Genomic DNA, 20283 nt, shown 5'->3' on the forward strand with positions numbered 1-20283 from the left:
AGCCCCTGACAGCAGTGTGTCCCAGGTATCTGATCATTTGGCTACCACAGGCATGCATGAAAGAGTTTGCCAAATTGAATATAGCTCTTAAGAACTTACTCTGAGGCCCCATCAGGCACTGTCAAAGATTCCCTTCCCAGCACACTAGAAAGCATTCTCTGTCAGCAGATCGGTCTCTGTCAAATTATTTATAGGAGATTGGTTCGCATACTCAAAATGATATGAATACTTCTAATTATATCCAAACATGCCAAATGTCACTACAAACTATGCTGAGGGTTCATGTTGCCAAATGTCTTGCCCTAACAAAGAAGAGGTAGTTGCAGCATCAGCACATTAGTTCCTATATAAGCAGGACTGACCCTTGTGCCTTATCTCCACCAAGAACCCAGAGGTAAGCGATGAGGGCCTTGGAACTCGAAAAACCCCAGGTGGGGCAAAAGGGCTGATCTCATAGCTACCTGTGTGCATTAAACTGCCTTGTCAACCTTAACTTCTGTCTTCATAGAACCAAGCTTTAGGGTAGGAAAACTTTAATTCTGAAACTATATTACTGGAATTTCAGAGCCTCACTAATAAGAAACTTGTTGTTTTAGTGTGGAACACTTCTGAACCTACATTTTCATCTGGAACTCCAGAGGTAAGACTTGGTTTTATTCTTTATTGATGACAGAGGGGATATAGTCTAACGAAGCTGTGAACAATCCTTAATTATACACCATTTCCATGTTTTTGTAGTTAAATCAGGAAAGTGTTTCCAAATGAGTGTTTATAAATGCTAGAAAATAACTTTTTCAAAATGTCTTGTTCTCAGAGACTATCCTCATTTCAGTTCTAAGATTAAAAGACCATTTAGAACAGAATTAGCTTTGACAGTGAGTTCTCAGCTGTGCTTCGAACTGTCCAGTGGCAATAGACTAGTCCATGCCAATCTTCTATGGCAAAGCACTGAACACTTAAGACATTTCATAGACTTTTTAAACACCCCAGAAAGATTCTTACCTAAAAATATAAACACAAACATCACTATTAAAACCATTATATTTTAGCTACTTTTGTTGTTGTTATTTATTGTCAGAAAGACTTCTTACTATTTACTTAAAAGGTCACAAGTATTACATCCATGGGATGTTAAATACTATGACTAATTTAAGAGGGATCCTGCCCTTCCCTAAGTAACTTACTAATTGAAAATAAAGGAAAAACTCAACCAGTCTAACATACCTACATTGCAGAGGCCTATCTATTAATCAGAAGACAATGACTTACATGCATGTGATATACTCTTCAACTTTTTTCTCTGTTTTTCTGGTTAGAAAGAAAAGAACCACATAGAATTTATGTGGGAAGAAAGGCCTTTGTGCTGAAAGTCTCATTTCTCTGTGGTTAGATCTGTTAACTGACAGCTGAAATCCTTCATGTCAAAGGTAGAGTATCAGAAAAGATTTTGGAATCAAGGCAATGCTAAGTCTCCTGGGAACAAGCCAAATGACAAAAAAAAAAAAAACAAGAGTACTAGAATGTTCTTCTAACAATTGATTGAGAGATATAACACCAAATATCAACATAAAGATGTTAAAAATAATTATTTCCTTTGTGAGAGAAAATGGTCATCTTAAAAGGCAAGGTTTTTTGATAGCTTTCAAAATATGAATCTTCATTTGAACAAGACAAATTTTCTTTTCTAATTATATGACTGTCCTGGTACATGCCATATACCAACATTATGCAGAAAGAGGAGAAGGAATTAAATAATGACAGTTGCTATAAAACAATCCATCAATAGTTTTAGCTATAGTGGTTTCATTCTAATTCAATTGTAGGTACCCTATCCCTGAAGATCAAGATATGTGATCTGGAAAGGAAATTTGCAGTCCTAAAAATGAAATCTCAAATTACAGACTCACTCCAAACTTGTCCTTTAGACTATGTTAGAACTCCGGGGAGTGCCAGTTTGGAGGAATAGTTACAGCACAGGCTATGCTCAACATTTCTTTCATTTCAAATCCTAACTCATATTTGTGACTTCTGCTTTTTCTTTCTCTCTCCCATTTCTTTCCTCTCCTGGCAGAATCCTTTGCTAAATAAATCACAGCCATGAGTGCGAGTTCAGATGCCGAGATGGCTGTTTTTGGCGAAGCTGCTCCCTATCTTCGAAAATCGGAAAAGGAGCGTATTGAGGCCCAAAACAAGCCATTTGATGCTAAAACATCTGTCTTTGTGGCGGAGCCCAAGGAATCCTATGTGAAGAGCACCATACAAAGCAAAGAAGGAGGGAAAGTAATTGTAAAGACTGAAGGTGGAGCAGTAAGTGAAAAAAAAGGAGAAAATACTTCCATGTTATTCTTGGTTCAAAAGTTGACACCTAACTTACTGGGAATCTCCAAGCCTATTGCCAATGCAAACACCCTTCCAGTCAGTGTAGAGACATCAGATGAGGAGGGCAAAAGGAATTCACAGAAGTAACTTCGTGTCTTCCCTTCCAACCTCCCACAGGACCTCACTCCATTATGTACAGCCTTCATCATTTCCCTTCAATTCCCCACTTCCCAGTCAGAATCTCCAAACTTGAGAGAAGTGAAAATAAGCTCCTCCTATTAGAAGTTAAATATTTACTCAGTTAAATAATGTATTAATATCCCCATTACTTCCAAAAAATGAAGTTTCTTAATGAATGAAAGGAAAAAATAAAAATTTAGCCTATTAAAACAAGAATAAAAGGATATAAACTGATAAATCTGGGAGAAGAGCAAAAATGTGGAAGAAAAAAATATATTTTAAAAAGATAGTATCCTAGTTCATCATAGGAAACAGGTTTTCTTAACATTAAACTCTGAAATGAATATATTTCATGCCTTTTTTAAAAGGACAGTGAATAAGATAATGAGAAGTATGGGTGATTATGATTTTATATCAAAATATACTGGCAAACATAAACCCTACCTCCAACCATTAAAACAAACTGGTCTCTTGCTTACTCACCAGACTTTAACTGTCAGGGAAGACCAAGTCTTCCCTATGAACCCTCCAAAATATGACAAAATTGAGGACATGGCCATGATGACTCATCTACACGAGCCTGGAGTGCTGTACAACCTCAAAGAGCGCTATGCAGCCTGGATGATCTACGTGAGTGTCTGTAAACACCTTTTATTTCATTTCTCTCTCTGAGTAAAAACAAGATTCAAATGATAATGTTCTGATTTTCCCAGACCTACTCAGGCCTCTTCTGTGTCACCGTCAACCCCTACAAGTGGCTGCCGGTGTACAACCCCGAGGTGGTGGCTGCCTACAGAGGCAAAAAGCGCCAGGAGGCGCCGCCCCACATCTTCTCCATCTCTGACAACGCCTATCAGTTCATGCTGACTGGTGAGTGAAGCATCTATTTACAGAAATGTGTAAATAGAACGTCTGAGGAACAGACAGACTTCTTCCAAGCCTCATTATATTATAATAATATATTCTGGCCACATGGGGCTTTACTGTTTTCAAAAACCTTTCACAGCTATGACACCTTATGCTCTTCCCAGCAGCTACCTCCATTTTACAGATAAGTAAAGTGAAGCTCACTGACTTCATTGTCCTTCCCAGGTAGTAAGTGGTAGCCTAGCTGAAACAATTACTAGACCTCCATAAACATATTTACTGCTTTCCATATTTTTTTACTTTTACTTTCCAGTTTGGATAGAAAAATGTTCATAAGACTTTTTTAAAATACCCAGGTTCAAAACAATCAAGGAAAAGAGTTATCAGTCACAGGTGGAAAACTTGGTGAATTCTTATCTTCATTTTTGAATGACACCGCTAATATTGCCAGCCTTTAGGGTACAGCATGAATAAAGCAAGCTATGATTTTCCTCCCAAAGATTTGAAGAACTTTTGTATTAAAATGGAAGGAAAAAAATATCTTTTCTGAGAAAAATTTTTAAATTTTATCAGTCTGTTTTTCCTGCCTTATTAAGGCATAAACAACCAGCTTTGATATGCATCATAGGCCCAAACACAGCCTGAAAGCCTTTTAACTCCACACACCAAACACACTGCCTTTGGAAATACTTTATATTCCTGAGTTTCCTGTTGTTCCATGGAATTTTGGAAATTAAGGTGCTTTTTCTTTTTTTTTTTTTGCACTTGTTTTTTAATTGCCTTTTCAAGTGAGAGAGAAAAGAGGAAGGGATAAAATAGGAATCTTCCATTATAAATTGGCCATCAATTCTACGAGGATTCTATGCCAGTAGACAGACTGTTCTACAGTTATCAACAGAAGCTACCTCCCAGAAATTATCTAAATCCTGACTCATTTCAGAGGTTTGAATACTCAGCAGCTGCACTTACATAGCTATGTACACCACCCCTGTTCCCCGGCCCCGGCAAGCTCCCCTTTCCCCTGGGTTTAGGGCTGCTCCAAATTCAAGTCACTTATGGCTTCCAAACATGATTTTTGCACAAAATAGTGCAGAGCTCTGGCATTTGGCCTGCTGAGTGTTATTTTAGCAATGCCAAGAGACGGGAACATTGTTTTCTTATCTGTGCTCCCACTAGATGTGATACAATCTTCCATGGTTTTGCTTATACTATAAAACAAATCTATCTGAATAGAATGCAAAATCTGCATTGACTTCCCCGAAGAGAAGACCAAAGTTTTCTAAAGTCTATCTCTATATCTACATCTAAATAACATTCAGATTTGTATCTATTTTTCCTGAATAGAGTTTTAGGTTTTGTGATTCTCTAAACTTTATCATCTAACAGAATAGAATTGGAAATTTAACAAATCAGCAACTTGATATAAATACAACATATCAGTCACATAGTGACATTTATTTTTATTATTTAGAAATGCATATAAGATTAAAAGGAAAATAAAAGCAGATGAACACAAATATTCACAATTCCAGACCCTCTTATTTAGTACTGCCAGAAGTCTAATTAGTGACATCAAAAGCTGGGAAGACAGCAGGAGGATATCTTTGACCTTAACTAGCTATGTACTTATTATTAGAAAAGTCACTTCTTCCTTTATCCCTTAAATGTAAGGGATAGTTGGCCTAAGCAATTTCTAAGATCTTTTACGATTTCAAAATTCTGTAATTCTAATTAAAATATTTATAAATAAATGTATAAGATATCTGGGATTTTCTTTAAAATAATTCATTGGGATTGGGATGTGGTGTAGATGATATAAAATTAGCCAAATGTTAATAACCATTGAATCTGTATGATGGGCACATGGGGACTCATATCATTGTTTCTACTCTTGTATATATATGAATTTTCCATAAGAAATGTTTTAAAAATCAATAAAATATGTACCTTACACTCATTGGGATGGCTACTATCAAAAAATCAGAAAATAAGTTTTGACAGAAACTGGAGAAATTAGATCTCTTGTGCACTGTTAGTGATCATGTAAAATGATTCAGCTACTGTGGAAACAGTATGGTAGTTCCTCAACAATTTAGAAGTAGAATTACAGTATGATCCAGCAATTCCACTTGTGAGTATATACCCAAAGAAAGTGGAAGCAGGGTATGGAAGAGACATTTGTACAACTATGTTAAAAGCAGCATTATTTACAATAGCAAAAACATGGAAGCAACCCAAGTGTCCATTGACAAATGAAAGGATATGCAAAATGTGGTGTATATATATATATATATATACACACACACACACACAAATACATATATACAAGAAGATATCTTGCCTTTAAAAGGAAGAAAATTCTGACATATGTTAAAATGTAAACGAACCTTGAAGACATCATGTTGAGTGAAACAAGCCAGTCACAAAAAAGACAAATATTCTATGATTCCTCTTATATGAGTGACCTAGAGGAGTCAAATTCATAGAGACAGAAAGTAGAATGATGGGTGCCAGAGAATGGGAGGAGTAGGAGATGGAGAGTCAAGAGGTTAACGGACACAGAGTTTCCGTTTGACAAGATGAAAAACGTTATGGAGATGAAGGGTGGTGATGATTGTACAACTTTATGAATGTACTTACTGCCAGCGATCTCTACACTTAAAAAATGGTTAAGATGGTAAATTTTATTATCTGTATCTTACCATAATTAAAAATTGATAAATACAAAAAGGAATAGATGATTCTTTGCCTCTCATTTTCACACATTGTATAGTGAAAAGAAAATTGGCTATTCTGGAGGCTAAACACAAAACCAAAACCAAAAGTGACATCTTCAAAAAGGTATCAAGCTGTGTTTGATCTGAACTCATTCAACAGTCTTCATATTGAATATGCATTTTTTAACTGATGATTTTGAATTATTTCACAGATCGAGAGAACCAGTCCATCCTGATCACGTACGTGATTTTTTTTTCTTCTCTGATTTGCAAGGATTGCCTTAGATTTTGACAACCTAAGGTCATAGTTCTCTGATCTATTCTCTGATTTCTGTTTGACAGTGGAGAATCTGGTGCCGGAAAGACTGTGAACACCAAGCGTGTCATCCAATACTTTGCAACAATTGCAGTTACTGGAGAGAAGAAGAAGGATGAATCTCGCAAAATGCAGGTAGGTCTGATAGCCAGAGTCAGAGCCTCTGTCAAGGCTCTCAGACGTCTGGAGTCCCAGATGTGAGAACTGTTCCTTCCTTTGCAGGGGACTCTGGAAGATCAAATCATCAGTGCCAATCCCCTACTGGAGGCCTTTGGCAATGCCAAAACTGTGAGGAATGACAACTCCTCTCGCTTTGTGAGTCTCAGTCACAGAGGGGTCTACTCGACCCTTAAATTTCAGAGTAGTCACGTCTGAATTATTATTGCAGTTGCATCTCTCTGTGTGTTTCAGTTTTCTAATACTAAATATTCTTTTCAAGGGTAAATTCATTAGAATCCACTTTGGTACTACGGGTAAGCTGGCATCTGCTGATATCGAAACATGTGAGTAACAGGACCACTGAAAATCAAAACAGAGACAAGTAGTTTCATTTGCAGGGATATTTTGCAACATTTGCTGTGCATGAAGCCTGTTAAAAGGGTAGTCTGCTGCCAGTACTGCCTGTAAGCGAATGCCAGGCTTACCCATAATCCACTAAGTGTTTCCTTTATTTCAATCTCAGACTTAATAGTTCCATAACACACCCTAGAGAAACTCCTGCCTCAGAAGCAACTATGATTTTTTTTTTTTCAGGACAAATACTAGGGTTACCTATGTGTTTCCAATACATCTCTGTGGTTTGCTCCTGATCTGAGTTTTGGTAGATGTTTTCAATGTAGCCCCTCATCGCAGAATGAATCCTAGGAAATCCAAAGGAGGGGATATTAGGGATCAACTAAAATACAGAGGTAATGGATCCTCCATGTGAAAAACATTTTGTCCTAGAGCAAATATGCTTCAGTTGCTGCTCTTAGACAGTGAGAATCAACACCCATCTGCAATTGGTCATCAAATTGAAATCTCAATGGAGTCCAGCGTAATGCCCCCAAATTTGGCCAAAGATGTGAGATCCATTTAATATCTCCGAAGCATTGATACTTTTTTTCTAACTCTGTATCTGTTTCCCTCTCCAGATCTTCTAGAGAAATCCAGAGTTACTTTCCAGCTAAAGGCAGAAAGAAGCTACCATATTTTTTATCAGATCACTTCCAATAAGAAGCCAGATCTAATTGGTAAGAAAGAACTTAAAGTCACAGATAGAAGTTAATAGTATTATTAACAATGTCTGATATAAAATGTACGCCCTGAATTCTGTGACCCAGAAATGCTCCTCATCACCACCAACCCATACGACTATGCCTTCGTCAGTCAGGGGGAGATCACAGTGCCCAGCATTGATGACCAAGAAGAGCTGATGGCCACTGATGTAAGTCAAACATACTTTTTAAAAAATCTATTACATGTGGGAATAACAATAGCAACCTGCTGTAGGTGTGGTTGCCTTAGGATGTGTATAAATTATCTTATAAGTTATCTCTTTTGCCCTAACCTTTGTCCTATCATTTTTCCTGTTAGAGTGCCATTGACATCCTGGGCTTCACTCCTGAAGAGAAAGTGTCCATCTATAAACTCACAGGGGCTGTGATGCATTATGGGAACATGAAATTCAAGCAAAAGCAGCGTGAGGAGCAAGCTGAGCCAGATGGCACAGAAGGTACCAAATGAAACTTTATCTGGGTTTAATGAGATAATATAGCAAAAAAAAAAAATAATCCTATTTTACATTCGCATCTCCTTTGTAGCTGAACTTGTGACTTGTGAAAGGCATACATATTCACACACACTGCATGTTTTCCTCACCCCCTCCATTCCTTACATCTTCACATCTCCATCATTTCCATCCAGCTCAAATAAGTCACAACAAACCCCAACAGCCACTTATAAGCACAAACTATGAGACAGAATGAGGTATAATAGTGCTCCTGGTTGGCCTTGGCAATGAAGGTGGGTATATGAGATAACTGCATACTGCTCTATTTTAGCACCAGATAGGAAGATCCTTGAAACTGACAACAGAGAATCTGCCCAAACACAGAGCTAGGGGTGAAAAAATCCCCCTAGAGACCTGTGCATGCATGTGTGTATTGTCTGTATATAAACCTATAGACAATATAGGCAGCAAGTAAGATAAAAAATAGGAATTGAGACAAAAGATCATATACTCTACATATGGAAAGAACACGCAATATACAGGAACTACCACAGAAAGATACTTATTGCTCCTTAAAGCCTTTCTTGACCACCTCAAGTTGACATTCTTTCTTCTTCCTTGAAACGTTTCAGCAGTTATTGGTGTGCCTGACATGTAGCATTTATTTACATTACAGTCACTGACAGAATTGTAGAAAGGGACTCTGTAGGGATCACCCAGTAAAATTTAATCTCCACATTGTCAGATAAAGAAATTAATCCAGCAAGGTTTAACAGGGAGGGGAAAAACTAAGATAAGAATCAAAATATTCTGACTTTTACCCTCTCTAACAGTGAATATTTATCTTATCCTTCCAACTACACCTAATGTGTCTAAAAACCAGAGACTATGTCTTTTACTTCTCATAAAAGACTGTAAGACTGCAAGACTGCAATAAATATTATATATGTTTACCGTTGATGAAAAACTTCTTAAAAACTACTTGCAATAAATCATGAAAGGTCAGTATAACCAATCAACCATTTAATGGCAACCACATGCTCTAAGCTTAGAGAACCTCATTTGGCCTTCTATAGAATTATTTTTTATTTAAATAATAAATTGAATTGGAGAAAAATGGAAAGATTAGGTAAAAGAGGATATCCTTCATGAAACATGTCCTGAACTGTGTCTCTGCAGTTGCTGACAAGGCGGCCTATCTCCAAAGTCTGAACTCTGCAGACCTGCTCAAAGCCCTCTGTTACCCCAGGGTCAAGGTTGGCAATGAATATGTCACCAAAGGCCAGACTGTGCAGCAGGTAAGTGCATGGCCTCAATGAATCACACACATTCCAGGCCTTTATGGCATGTCTTTAAAAACACCAACAAACTTTATCTGTGAAGGTGTACAATGCAGTGGGCGCTCTGGCCAAAGCCGTCTACGAGAAGATGTTCCTGTGGATGGTCACCCGCATCAACCAGCAGCTGGACACCAAGCAGCCCAGGCAGTACTTCATCGGGGTCTTGGACATCGCTGGCTTTGAGATCTTTGATGTGAGTTATCTTCATATTAATAAGAATTAAGAAGGAGGTAATTGTGGGTTTTGGTATATTAAGTATTATCATTATTCATTCACATTTATAGTGTCTATATTACGTGCTCCAACACTACACCTAGAACAAGGGTTATCTCCAAAATAGGAGGTAACATAATGTACTAATAATAATAGCTAACAATCACTGAGCCATCAGTGTACCCTAGGGACTTCAAAATGTTACCTTATTTAATCTTCAAAACAAGCCAAGAAGGAGTAGCTAATATTCCCCCAACTTATACAGAAGAAACTGAGATGCAGGGAAATCAAAGCACTAGCTGAAGATCCCACAGTTGCATAAGACAAATCAGAACAGCAACCCAGATCTATAGCATTTGGTCCATACACAAGGCTTTTTTCATAGAGGAGAAGAGGCCCAAAGGTAGAAGCATAGAGACAGATGATAGTCTCTCCTCTTCCAGATTCATTTTACACAAACTATTTCACCTCCAGAGCATCAGCTTCACCATACATAAAATAAAGAAGTAATATATTACAAAGACTCTTCTGGATCTTCGATTGCTATATCAGGTCCCTGCTTTCACACACCTAACAAGGGGGATTTGCTAAATGTCTGATATGAATAGAAGATTAGCCCAATGATTTCACCTTATATGTCAAGACCTTTATATTAAAGATCTTAAGATCAGCTTTCCTTAATTACATAACCACCAAAGGTGGAAATGTGAACTTTATTTTGAATTTGAGAGTGGGAGTGGTAAAAGAAGTAAGGCTTTCCAATAAACTCCTTTCCCCTTTACCTTTGAATCTAAACCATAACACACAGGACCATGGTTGCTCTTTTAAGGTATACTCTTGCCTATACAATCTTAGAGGAGAAAAGGTAAATTCTACCAGAACCCTTGTAACATTGAAATCTGGGACCCTAAACAATGCCCGGAATTTCATGAGAAAGGCTCATGTGAATAATGATCATTTTTTGAAGCAACAACAGTTAGTTTGAACTGTATCTCATCACCACATTCCATATTTTTTAATAAAAAATTTTTCAGTAATGAATTTTACTACTATAGCAACTCATTTGATGTTGGAAATCTCTATTATTTTGTGTAGTTCAACAGCCTGGAGCAGCTATGCATCAACTTCACCAATGAGAAACTGCAACAGTTTTTCAACCACCACATGTTCGTGCTGGAGCAGGAGGAGTACAAGAAGGAAGGCATCGAGTGGACGTTCATTGACTTTGGGATGGACCTCGCTGCCTGCATTGAGCTCATCGAGAAGGTCAGTTTGCTTTCCAAAGAAGGGCAGACTGCAAGGATACCTTTCCCAGAAATCTCAAGCAATTCTAGAAAGTATTGCTGTAATTGCAAATGGTTTGTGATCTGATTAAATTGGAAAATTACTATTTTGAAATGACTTCCTCTTTTTAACTTTTACATGAGAAAGATCTGACAGCATTTACTTCTGTTTTGTTCTAACCATTCTTATTCTGATACTGGATCAGATCCAACTTTAACGCAGCACTGAAAACTGTTTGAGATGGTCTGCTTCACTACAACTGCTATCCTCATCAGTTCTTGATCTGTCTCCATTATGATCCATGATGTCCACGATAAAAACATTTTTCATATAAAAATTAACGCATGCATGATAAACTTAGTGCTTTCATGAAAGCTAATCTGTTCAAAGTCAAGAAGTCAAACTGCATATGCTACTTCATAATCTATTTTATCTATTTATTTTTTGAGACACGGTCTCACTCTGTCACCCAGGCTGAAGTACAGTGGTATGATCACAGCTCACTGCAGCCTCAACATCAGGCTCAAGTGCTCCTCTTTCCTCAGCCGCCTGAATAGCTAGGACCACAGGCGTGTGCCACTATGCTTGGCTAATTTTTGTATTTTTTGTAGAGAGAGTGTTTTGTCATGTTGCCCAAGCTGGTGTCGAACTCCTGGGTTCAAGTGATCCTCTTGCCTTGGCCTCCCAAAGTGTTGGGATTACAGGCATGAGCCACTGTGCTCGGCCTATAATCTATTTTAGAGAAATTAAATACCCAAAATATTTCAAATAAAATTTGGTTGTTTATGCTGTTTAATTACTGCATAGATCACAAGTCAGTAAGTGCTTTTCATAGCAAAGAAAAGCTCTGACAATAGATTTATTCTCTGAATAGGAAAAAACTGTGATAATACGTAACATTTTAACATGCTGTGCTGAGGACATTTGTATCCAGCTATTCTTTTAATTGAAAATAATGCTACAGATTGAATATGAGAAGAATGGTGGAAAAGTCATTCTAGTGATAACAAGGGAATTCTTTGAACTATGATTCTGGTTTATTTCATGCATATATTTAAGTGGAGGTGCTCATAATTCAATTAATTCAATCAAATGACAGCCACTATGTCTCTATCTTTTGAGAGAAGTTAGGTTGACACCAATGTTACTTTTCTGAATTCAGCCACTGGGCATCTTCTCCATCCTGGAAGAGGAGTGCATGTTCCCTAAGGCAACAGACACCTCCTTCAAGAACAAGCTGTATGACCAACATCTGGGCAAGTCTGCCAACTTCCAGAAGCCCAAGGTGGTCAAAGGCAAGGCTGAGGCCCACTTCTCTCTGATTCACTATGCTGGCACTGTGGACTACAACATTACTGGCTGGCTGGACAAAAACAAGGACCCCCTGAATGACACTGTGGTTGGGCTGTACCAGAAGTCTGCAATGAAAACTCTAGCTACTCTCTTCTCTGGCGCTCAAACTGCTGAAGCAGGTAATGTTCAAATGTTAATAATAGCCTCTAGGTATTACAACATGTGATGTTAGATTGAAGCTGGTCATCTCTTAGGCCTGGCACAAGGGTTGCAGACCAAACTCCTGGTTCCATCAAGTATTGAACAGATAGGCTGACTTGTAATTATACATTTATGACTCACTCTACTACTGACAGGAGCCCAATTGCAGAGTCAGAGAGGAATCATCAGGCTCTCGACCAATGAAGAGCCTCAGCTTCTACGATTCTCTCCTACTTCTTCCACATCTGCAGGATACAGAATGTCAGAGTATAAATCTGCGACAGCAGAGTGGCAAACTTCTGCCTCACAATACTAACTTCTATCGATGATTTTTGAGTTAGTGCTCCCGACATGTCCTAATATTATGGAATCCCTCTCTGTACAATCAGGTGAATATCCTTGGCCTCATTTCCCACTGGAGAAAGAATCACACATAAGTGGATGCAAACTTAGTTGAAAAATAAGATTCATTCAGGCTCAAACAGAGAGGCCAGCTGAGTAGGAAAAAAGCTCCACTTGATGAACACAGAAATCAGCAAATAGACAAGAGGTAGCCCTGCGAATTCAAAACTATATTTCTTTTCTTCCTTTCTTCAGAGGCAAGTGGAGGGGCCAAGAAAGGTGGTAAGAAGAAGGGCTCTTCTTTCCAGACCGTGTCTGCCCTTTTCAGAGTAAGGAAGAAATAGTTTTCGACATTCTCCAGTTGCTTTGGGAATCTGTTGTTGTTGCTGTTGTTTTTAACCTGGGTCTGTTTTTCTGAATTTCTATTTTGTTCTAAGGATATATTTATCTATTCATCTGCTAATATCACATTATATTTATTAAAATTAATTTATAATATGCTTTGAAATCTTGCTGGGCAGAATTTCCCTCATTGTCTTTTCTTTGTTTTTTAATTTGTTGTTTATTTCAGTAGGTTTTTGGGGAACAGGTGGTGTATGGTTACATGCACAAGTTCTTTAGTGGTGATTTCTGTGATACTGGGGCACCCATCACCAGAGCAGTGTACACTGCATCCAACGTGTAAAATGTGCATTTAAAAGTACAAGATCATTCCCCGAGTAAATGATTGATAGTAGCTGGTGACTCTGTTGATCTAACTTTGGAAAGAAGGGATTTAAATTACTCAGAAATTATTAGTTCACTTTTCATGCTAAGTCAAATAATGAGAAATGTTTTACAGAGAATTTTATAGACCATAATACTCTGCCATTCATAATACTCTGCCATTCATAGCTCTCTAGCTGAGCTATGAGAAAGAGGAATGACATGAACTCAGAGACACTAAAAGACATCAGTATAGCTAATAAACTCATAAACTCTAGCAGCAAATCTGCAGTGAAGCTAATATGGTATCCTTGCTCTTAATTGAGTCAATTTTCAATTATAATTGGTAGGATTGCTCCCCTATGATAATCTGTATCCCCTAAAAATTGATAGAGCTAGAAAAGGGAAGCTATATTATAAGGAAAAAGTCCACATGTGGTGCAGGCTTCCATTTCCTTATTGGCAAACTATGGAATTTAGAAGAAAGAGCAATCATCTGGCATGGGAAGGCAATGGCCTTGTAAATATATGTGTGTGGCCAGGGACCAGGGTAGGAAGAAGGATAGTGTTGGTATAAACTGAAGAGAGGAACATGCCAGGATGCTTTCTATGTGTAACTCCTAGAAACCCAAGTGCAGAAAGATCTGCTGAAGAGGAAAATATATCTCAGGAGAAGCATTCAAGGTGTTGCCTTATAAGAACGCAGTCCATACTGGTATTTGACTCAGCTATATTGACTTTATAGACACCAATAACTGCTCATATCCATGTCTAGAGTATAAGATGACACGATTTCTCCTGATTTTATAGGAGAATTTGAACAAGCTGATGACCAACCTCAGGAGTACCCATCCTCACTTTGTGAGGTGCATCATCCCCAATGAGACTAAAACTCCTGGTAAGAAGTTCTATTATAAAAGTGCAAAGGGTGACTGCCACACCTCCTTTTTAACAGCTATGCAGTGAAATAAATATGCATTTTTAGGTGCCATGGAGCATGAACTTGTCCTGCACCAGCTGAGGTGTAACGGTGTGCTGGAAGGCATCCGCATCTGTAGGAAAGGATTTCCAAGCAGAATCCTTTACGCAGACTTCAAACAAAGGTCAGTTTCTCCTGAATATAGTGTATCCTAAAGTTTAATATGAACAAATTTAATGCAAGCAAAACAATTTCATGAAACATATGCCTCTACTTGTTGGTTTTGTCAAAAAAAGAAGTTAAAAAAATCATGAGTCTCAAGTCTCAAACACTTTGTTTTTTGAGACAAAGTCTTGCTCTGTTGCCCAGGCTAGAGTGCAGTGGTGCAATCTCAGCTCACTGTAACCTCTGCCTCCCAGGTTCAAGTGATTCTCCTGCCTCAGCCTCCCNTATGCTAGTGCTGAAGCAGGTACTTTCAGTGCTCTTAATCTAAATTAAACCCATTCTCACAGAATGCTATGATATATGGTCACGTAAGCTTCTGATATTCTATTCTTATTGATGGGTTTTCTTTTTACCTAAGATAGCAGCGCGAAGAAAGGTACGAAGAAAAAGGGCTCTTCTTTCCAAACTGTGTCTGCCCTTTTCAGGGTAAAGTACATATTTAATTTAATATCTATTCGGTTTCTGTGAATTATTATAATTAAGGATTTCAAATAAATTATGAGAGAGTAAAATGTTAATAGGAATCAGTTCAAATATCCACTCTCGTTAAGAGTATGGCCAAAGAAATACTACTCCTATAGGAATAGATGCTCTATCCATTATTCCTTATTATGATTATCTAATGTATTCAGGATTGCCAAAATGTCCTTAGAAACTTTCTTATTATATAAAGAGGTTGATTTCTAAAGAAGTATAGTTAAACTTCAAAGCTGTCCCTGTGGAATGCCATGTTCTTATTCCACTAATGTTGCCCTTTGAAAATGTCCCTGAGTTCCTCTTTGAGAATGAGCCTCAGATACACTCTTTATTACATCTTTCACCTAAACATACCTTTGTCCTCTGAGGTGAATTTAACTTTTCATTACAGCTGAAAATCATCTAAAGCCAAGCCCAGTGACTTAAATGGATCATTAAGATACGAAATACCTCTTGAGATTAAAGAATAATAATTTCACTATAAAATAATGTAATTTTCCTAAGTGGCTTAAAAACTGGCTCTTATATCTGGACTAATAATGGCTTTTTTATCAAAATGTGTATGGCTAAGTCTCATTCCTCATAAAACTAAAATATGGACACGACATACGACCTATGATCTAAACAAGAAAACAACTCATGCTCCTTTTCTTTCTCACTACCAATTTGCATTATCTTACCAAATAGACTTTTGTTTCATCGACTTGTTTTCATACATGTTTTCAAAATTTGGAACTCACATTACTTATTTTCTTAATTTCCTAATGGTTAACTGAGATATGGGGAAAAAAAAAAAAAAAAAAAAAACACACACACACACACAAGACGTTAAGAGGTCCCAGGAAATAATACACTCAAGGAAGGAAAAACAAAAGTTAGTACAATTCCTAACTTAGGTTACCACTGTAATCTGCTACCGTGAAAATTATTAGCACTGAGAGAGACAAAATAGACCTCACAAACAATCTCAACCATTCTCAGATGATGCCAGAGAAACAAAAGGGATTTTATAGTCAGGCAGCTCATTAGTGGCATAGCAAGGCCATAATCTCTGTCTTGTGATTCTTGGTTGAGAACCCTTCCTTGTACATCACAAGGTTACTGAATTGCAGTTTGTTTATGAGACAGATCCCTGGTGTTACAAATGAATACCTTGGAGATGTGCATTCCTTCCAAGCACTAAGTTATTTGGCAGGCTAGAACTCTTGAGACCTTCAACATACAGAGCAACGGAAGCCTCATAGACTCATACCTAGTAGTTAAAAGACTGTCTAGGTTCATTTCATATAATTACAAAAAACAACCTGAAATAAAACTTTTTCATCAAATTCTTTGTTTGGTTTTCTAGGAAAATTTAAATAAATTGATGACGAATCTGAGGAGCACACACCCTCACTTCGTACGGTGTATCATTCCCAATGAAACCAAAACTCCTGGTAAGACACAGAGAGTGAAATAATCAAACAGGCACAGGTTTGAAAACTAAATGCCTAGTAATAAGTACTCTGCTTTATTTTTAGGGGCAATGGAACATGAACTTGTCCTGCACCAGCTGAGGTGTAATGGTGTGCTGGAAGGCATCCGCATCTGTAGGAAAGGATTCCCAAGCAGAATCTTATATGGCGATTTCAAACAAAGGTCAGTCTTCTTTGTTGTATTTCATTAATACTGTGAATATTTTACCACTTTAATTTTTGTCCTTTCTTCATTTTATTTCACATATCCTTAGTATATATTAAAAAATTAAGAAGTTGAATAATATAGTCTTGTGGTAGTAGGATACTACAACAGGTTAGAAGAACAACAGGAAGCAGGCATGCCTCAGAAAATCATATTGTTTTACTCTCTGACCTTAAAGGACAGTTGGATTTTCTACTTTTATCTCTACTCTCAGATTTTTGTTGATATTTCTTTTCGGTGTCATTTGGTTGGCATGTGGTCACATTTTCCTAACCATTCTTTGTTTAACTGAGCAGATACAAGGTTTTAAATGCAAGTGCTATTCCAGAGGGACAGTTCATTGACAGCAAGAAGGCTTCTGAGAAACTTCTTGCATCTATTGATATTGATCATACTCAATACAAATTTGGACATACCAAGGTATAGTGTTATTTATTTATACCTGATTCAAGTACCTTCTGCCATTTCTGTGTCTCCTGCAGTCAGGGGATGATTTGTGACTCTCTCTTTCTCCAGGTTTTCTTCAAAGCTGGCCTTCTGGGTCTTCTGGAAGAAATGAGAGATGACAAATTGGCCCAGATTATAACAAGAACACAAGCTGTCTGTAGGGGATTCCTAATGAGGGTAGAATATCAGAAGATGTTGCAAAGGAGGTAACAACCATACATATCAGAATTACAAGGTCCTGTAAGGACTATCTGTCAGTCTTTTTCATTCATTAATTATTTCATTTTGTGGCTAATAGTTCCTCTCACCCAACTCACTCCTACAACACAGCAGCCTTTGCTTCAGCTCTCACACTTGGATTCCCTTCAAAACTTCTCTCCTACCTCCAGCCATCTCACATACAGCAGCAGGAACAGTTTGCAGTAAGCACTATTTCCATCATGCCAGTTGCCTTGCCTGCCTGTCAAGGCCCTCTCTATTCCCCACTTCATCTATCATTTCCAACCACACAGCCTTTTCCAGCCAGGCTAACAATTTGCTTATCTACTATTCTCTCATTTGATTATCTCCTTATCTCATCTCTCCCCTCATCCTAATTCATCTATTTACCAATTTAAAATTTCCATTTCCCCTTTCTGTAACTAGCCTCACGTAGTTTATCTGGTCACCCAACACTACTGCATTCCCTCTACTTACACACACATTGTGCATTCATTTTTCTCACCTGTACTAATTTAGGCCTGCACTGGAAGTGTTCCTGAGTCTTTCCCATGTGTGGACATTATGGTTTGTGTCAAGGTATCTGCCTTCACAGAGATACAGGTCTTAAAAATTGGACCTACAGAGAGAATTTCCATTTTAATGAACTTTAAGAAACATACACATTGCTACAAGGTAGTCAAACCTAGCCAGTCTATGGCTATAGTTTGCAGAAAGGGTATCTTTTATTACTATTTTTCACTTTATTTAAATAAAATAAATTTTGGAGCTCAACAGATGCTGAATGCCTTGCAAATGTTAATAATCCAATTACGGCCGGGCATGGTGGCTCATGCCTGTAATCCCAGCACTTTGGCAGGCCGAGGTGGGTAGATCACAAGGTCAAGAGATCGAGACCATCCTGGTCAACATGGTGAAACCCCGTCTCTACTAAAAATACAAACATTAGCTGGGCATGGTGGAGCACGCCTGTAGTCCCAGCTACTCGGGAGGCTGAGGCAGGAGAACTGCTTGAACCCAGGAGGCAGAGGTTGCGGTGAGCCAAGATCGTACCATTGCACTCCAGCCTGGGTAACAGGAGCGAAACTCCATCTCAAAAAAAATAAAAATAAAAATAAAAAACAATCCAATTAAGCAGTTAAGACTGAGGCACTTGAAAGAATTTGAGATAAGCCAGTATATAATCTGAAGAAGCTAGCAAAGAAAGTTTATAGAGTGAATAATCCAGTGTTGTTCAAAATAAGAGGAGCAACTTCAAGGAAGAGATGACAAATCAGCTCAGTTTGGGTGGGCAATTCAGAAAGCAACCTATGCCATTTCACAGTTCACATCCCTATGCCCACGGATAGGCAGCACAATCAACATGCAATTGCCACGCCCACCCTCAAATCACTAATAGTGTAATATGTCAAATGGTATGTGCTGCTTATACATTCAAAGTATTCAACCCCAAAAGTCACTTTCTTTGCTAGTTTGATAGGGATTGAGAACACAGAATATCTGCTCAATATGAATAGTTCTCACATTCACAAAGGGGTTATACTGAGGGCTACTATGAGTGTGAGCGTGAGAATGTGAGTGTGTGTGTGTGTGTGTGTGTGTATGTGTGTATGTAAAGCCTGCATATAATATGTAGAGAATGTGACATATTTATTTGTCGGGGGCATTCATTCAAAGGGAAATTTGTATGTGATAAGTATCAATAACATTGCCTCTGATGGATCAGTCTACACTGATATTTTCACATCATTGCAGAGAAGCACTTTTCTGCATCCAGTACAATGTCCGTGCCTTCATGAACGTCAAGCACTGGCCCTGGATGAAACTCTTCTTCAAGATCAAGCCCCTCCTCAAGAGTGCAGAGACTGAGAAAGAGATGGCCACCATGAAGGAAGAATTCCAGAAAACGAAAGATGAACTTGCCAAGTCAGAAGCAAAAAGGAAGGAGCTAGAGGAAAAAATGGTCACTCTCTTAAAAGAGAAAAATGACCTGCAACTCCAGGTTCAATCTGTGAGTGCTCCATATTCTGAATGCACCATGTTAGTAAAGCTTTTTTGAAAGACACATAAGTGATCTCTCTACTTGAAAAAAAAATCTCAAGTTGCTGTTTTTAATACCACATTTATTTTTCAATATTCTATGAGGAAGAAAAGACACAATTATTTCCAAGTTACAATGGGAAAAGGAAAGATTGAAGAATTTATTCAAATAATATGACAAAATTTAACAGCTATGAAGGAGGTAGCTTAAAGCCAAGCCCCCACATCTCGGTCAAATATTTCACCCCTTTGCCTTGGCTACTTCAGCCCAGCATTAAAAGTATAGCCCTGGCCGGGTGTGGTGGTTCACGCCTGTAATACTAGCACTTTGGGAGGCTGAGGCGGGCAGATCACGAGGTCAAGAGATCGAGACCATCCTGGCCAACATGGTGAAACCCCGTCTCTACTAAAAATACAAAAAAATTAGCTGGGCATGGTGGCACGCATCTGTAGTCCCAGCTACATTGGAGGCTGAGGCAGGAGAATTGCTTGAACCCGGGAGGTGGAGGTTGCAGTAAGCCAAGATTGTGCCACGGCACTCCAGCTTGGCTCCTGGTGACAGAACAAAACTCTGTCTCAAAAAAAAAGACATAAAGGGGCTGTGTGACTGGGAGGAAGACCTCTAGGCCAGCCATGTGCTTGTGAACCTTGTGTAGCTTTGTGGTTTTTGTTTTTGTTTGTTTAGATTGCCTCTGCTCTGTTGCCCAGGCTAGAGTGCAGTGGTGCAATCTCAGCTCACTGTAACCTCTGCCTCCCAGGTTCAAGTGATTCTCCTGCCTCAGCCTCCC

General features: G+C 38.3%; 1 protein-coding gene across 2 annotated transcripts in view; it reads left to right on the forward strand.

Moving 5' to 3' along the window:
* Positions 1-334: 334 nt before the first annotated feature.
* The window catches only part of LOC108306485 (myosin-8), a 34345-nt gene continuing 14396 nt past the window's right edge, over positions 335-20283 (forward strand). Inside the window, exons 1-22 of one of the 2 annotated variants that reach the window (XM_017531428.2) lie at positions 335-394; positions 597-640; positions 2072-2307; positions 2986-3129; positions 3213-3369; positions 6296-6323; positions 6426-6534; positions 6622-6714; positions 6839-6902; positions 7533-7631; positions 7722-7825; positions 7975-8113; positions 9290-9408; positions 9494-9643; positions 10759-10929; positions 12110-12419; positions 13039-13112; positions 14299-14386; positions 16630-16747; positions 17086-17209; positions 17306-17442; positions 19211-19466. In XM_017531428.2, the coding sequence (XP_017386917.1) occupies positions 2098-2307; positions 2986-3129; positions 3213-3369; positions 6296-6323; positions 6426-6534; positions 6622-6714; positions 6839-6902; positions 7533-7631; positions 7722-7825; positions 7975-8113; positions 9290-9408; positions 9494-9643; positions 10759-10929; positions 12110-12419; positions 13039-13112; positions 14299-14386; positions 16630-16747; positions 17086-17209; positions 17306-17442; positions 19211-19466 (2694 nt within the window). In that variant the 5' untranslated portion in view covers positions 335-394; positions 597-640; positions 2072-2097. Of the gene's footprint in view, positions 395-596; positions 641-2071; positions 2308-2985; positions 3130-3212; positions 3370-6295; positions 6324-6425; positions 6535-6621; positions 6715-6838; positions 6903-7532; positions 7632-7721; positions 7826-7974; positions 8114-9289; positions 9409-9493; positions 9644-10758; positions 10930-12109; positions 12420-13038; positions 13113-14298; positions 14387-16457; positions 16546-16629; positions 16748-17085; positions 17210-17305; positions 17443-19210; positions 19467-20283 lie in introns of both variants that reach the window. The other variant, XM_037739583.1, reaches the window with a different exon arrangement.

Source organism: Cebus imitator, unplaced genomic scaffold, assembly GCF_001604975.1.
Source record: "Cebus imitator isolate Cc_AM_T3 unplaced genomic scaffold, Cebus_imitator-1.0 Scaffold72, whole genome shotgun sequence".
Lineage (NCBI taxonomy): Eukaryota > Metazoa > Chordata > Mammalia > Primates > Cebidae > Cebus > Cebus imitator.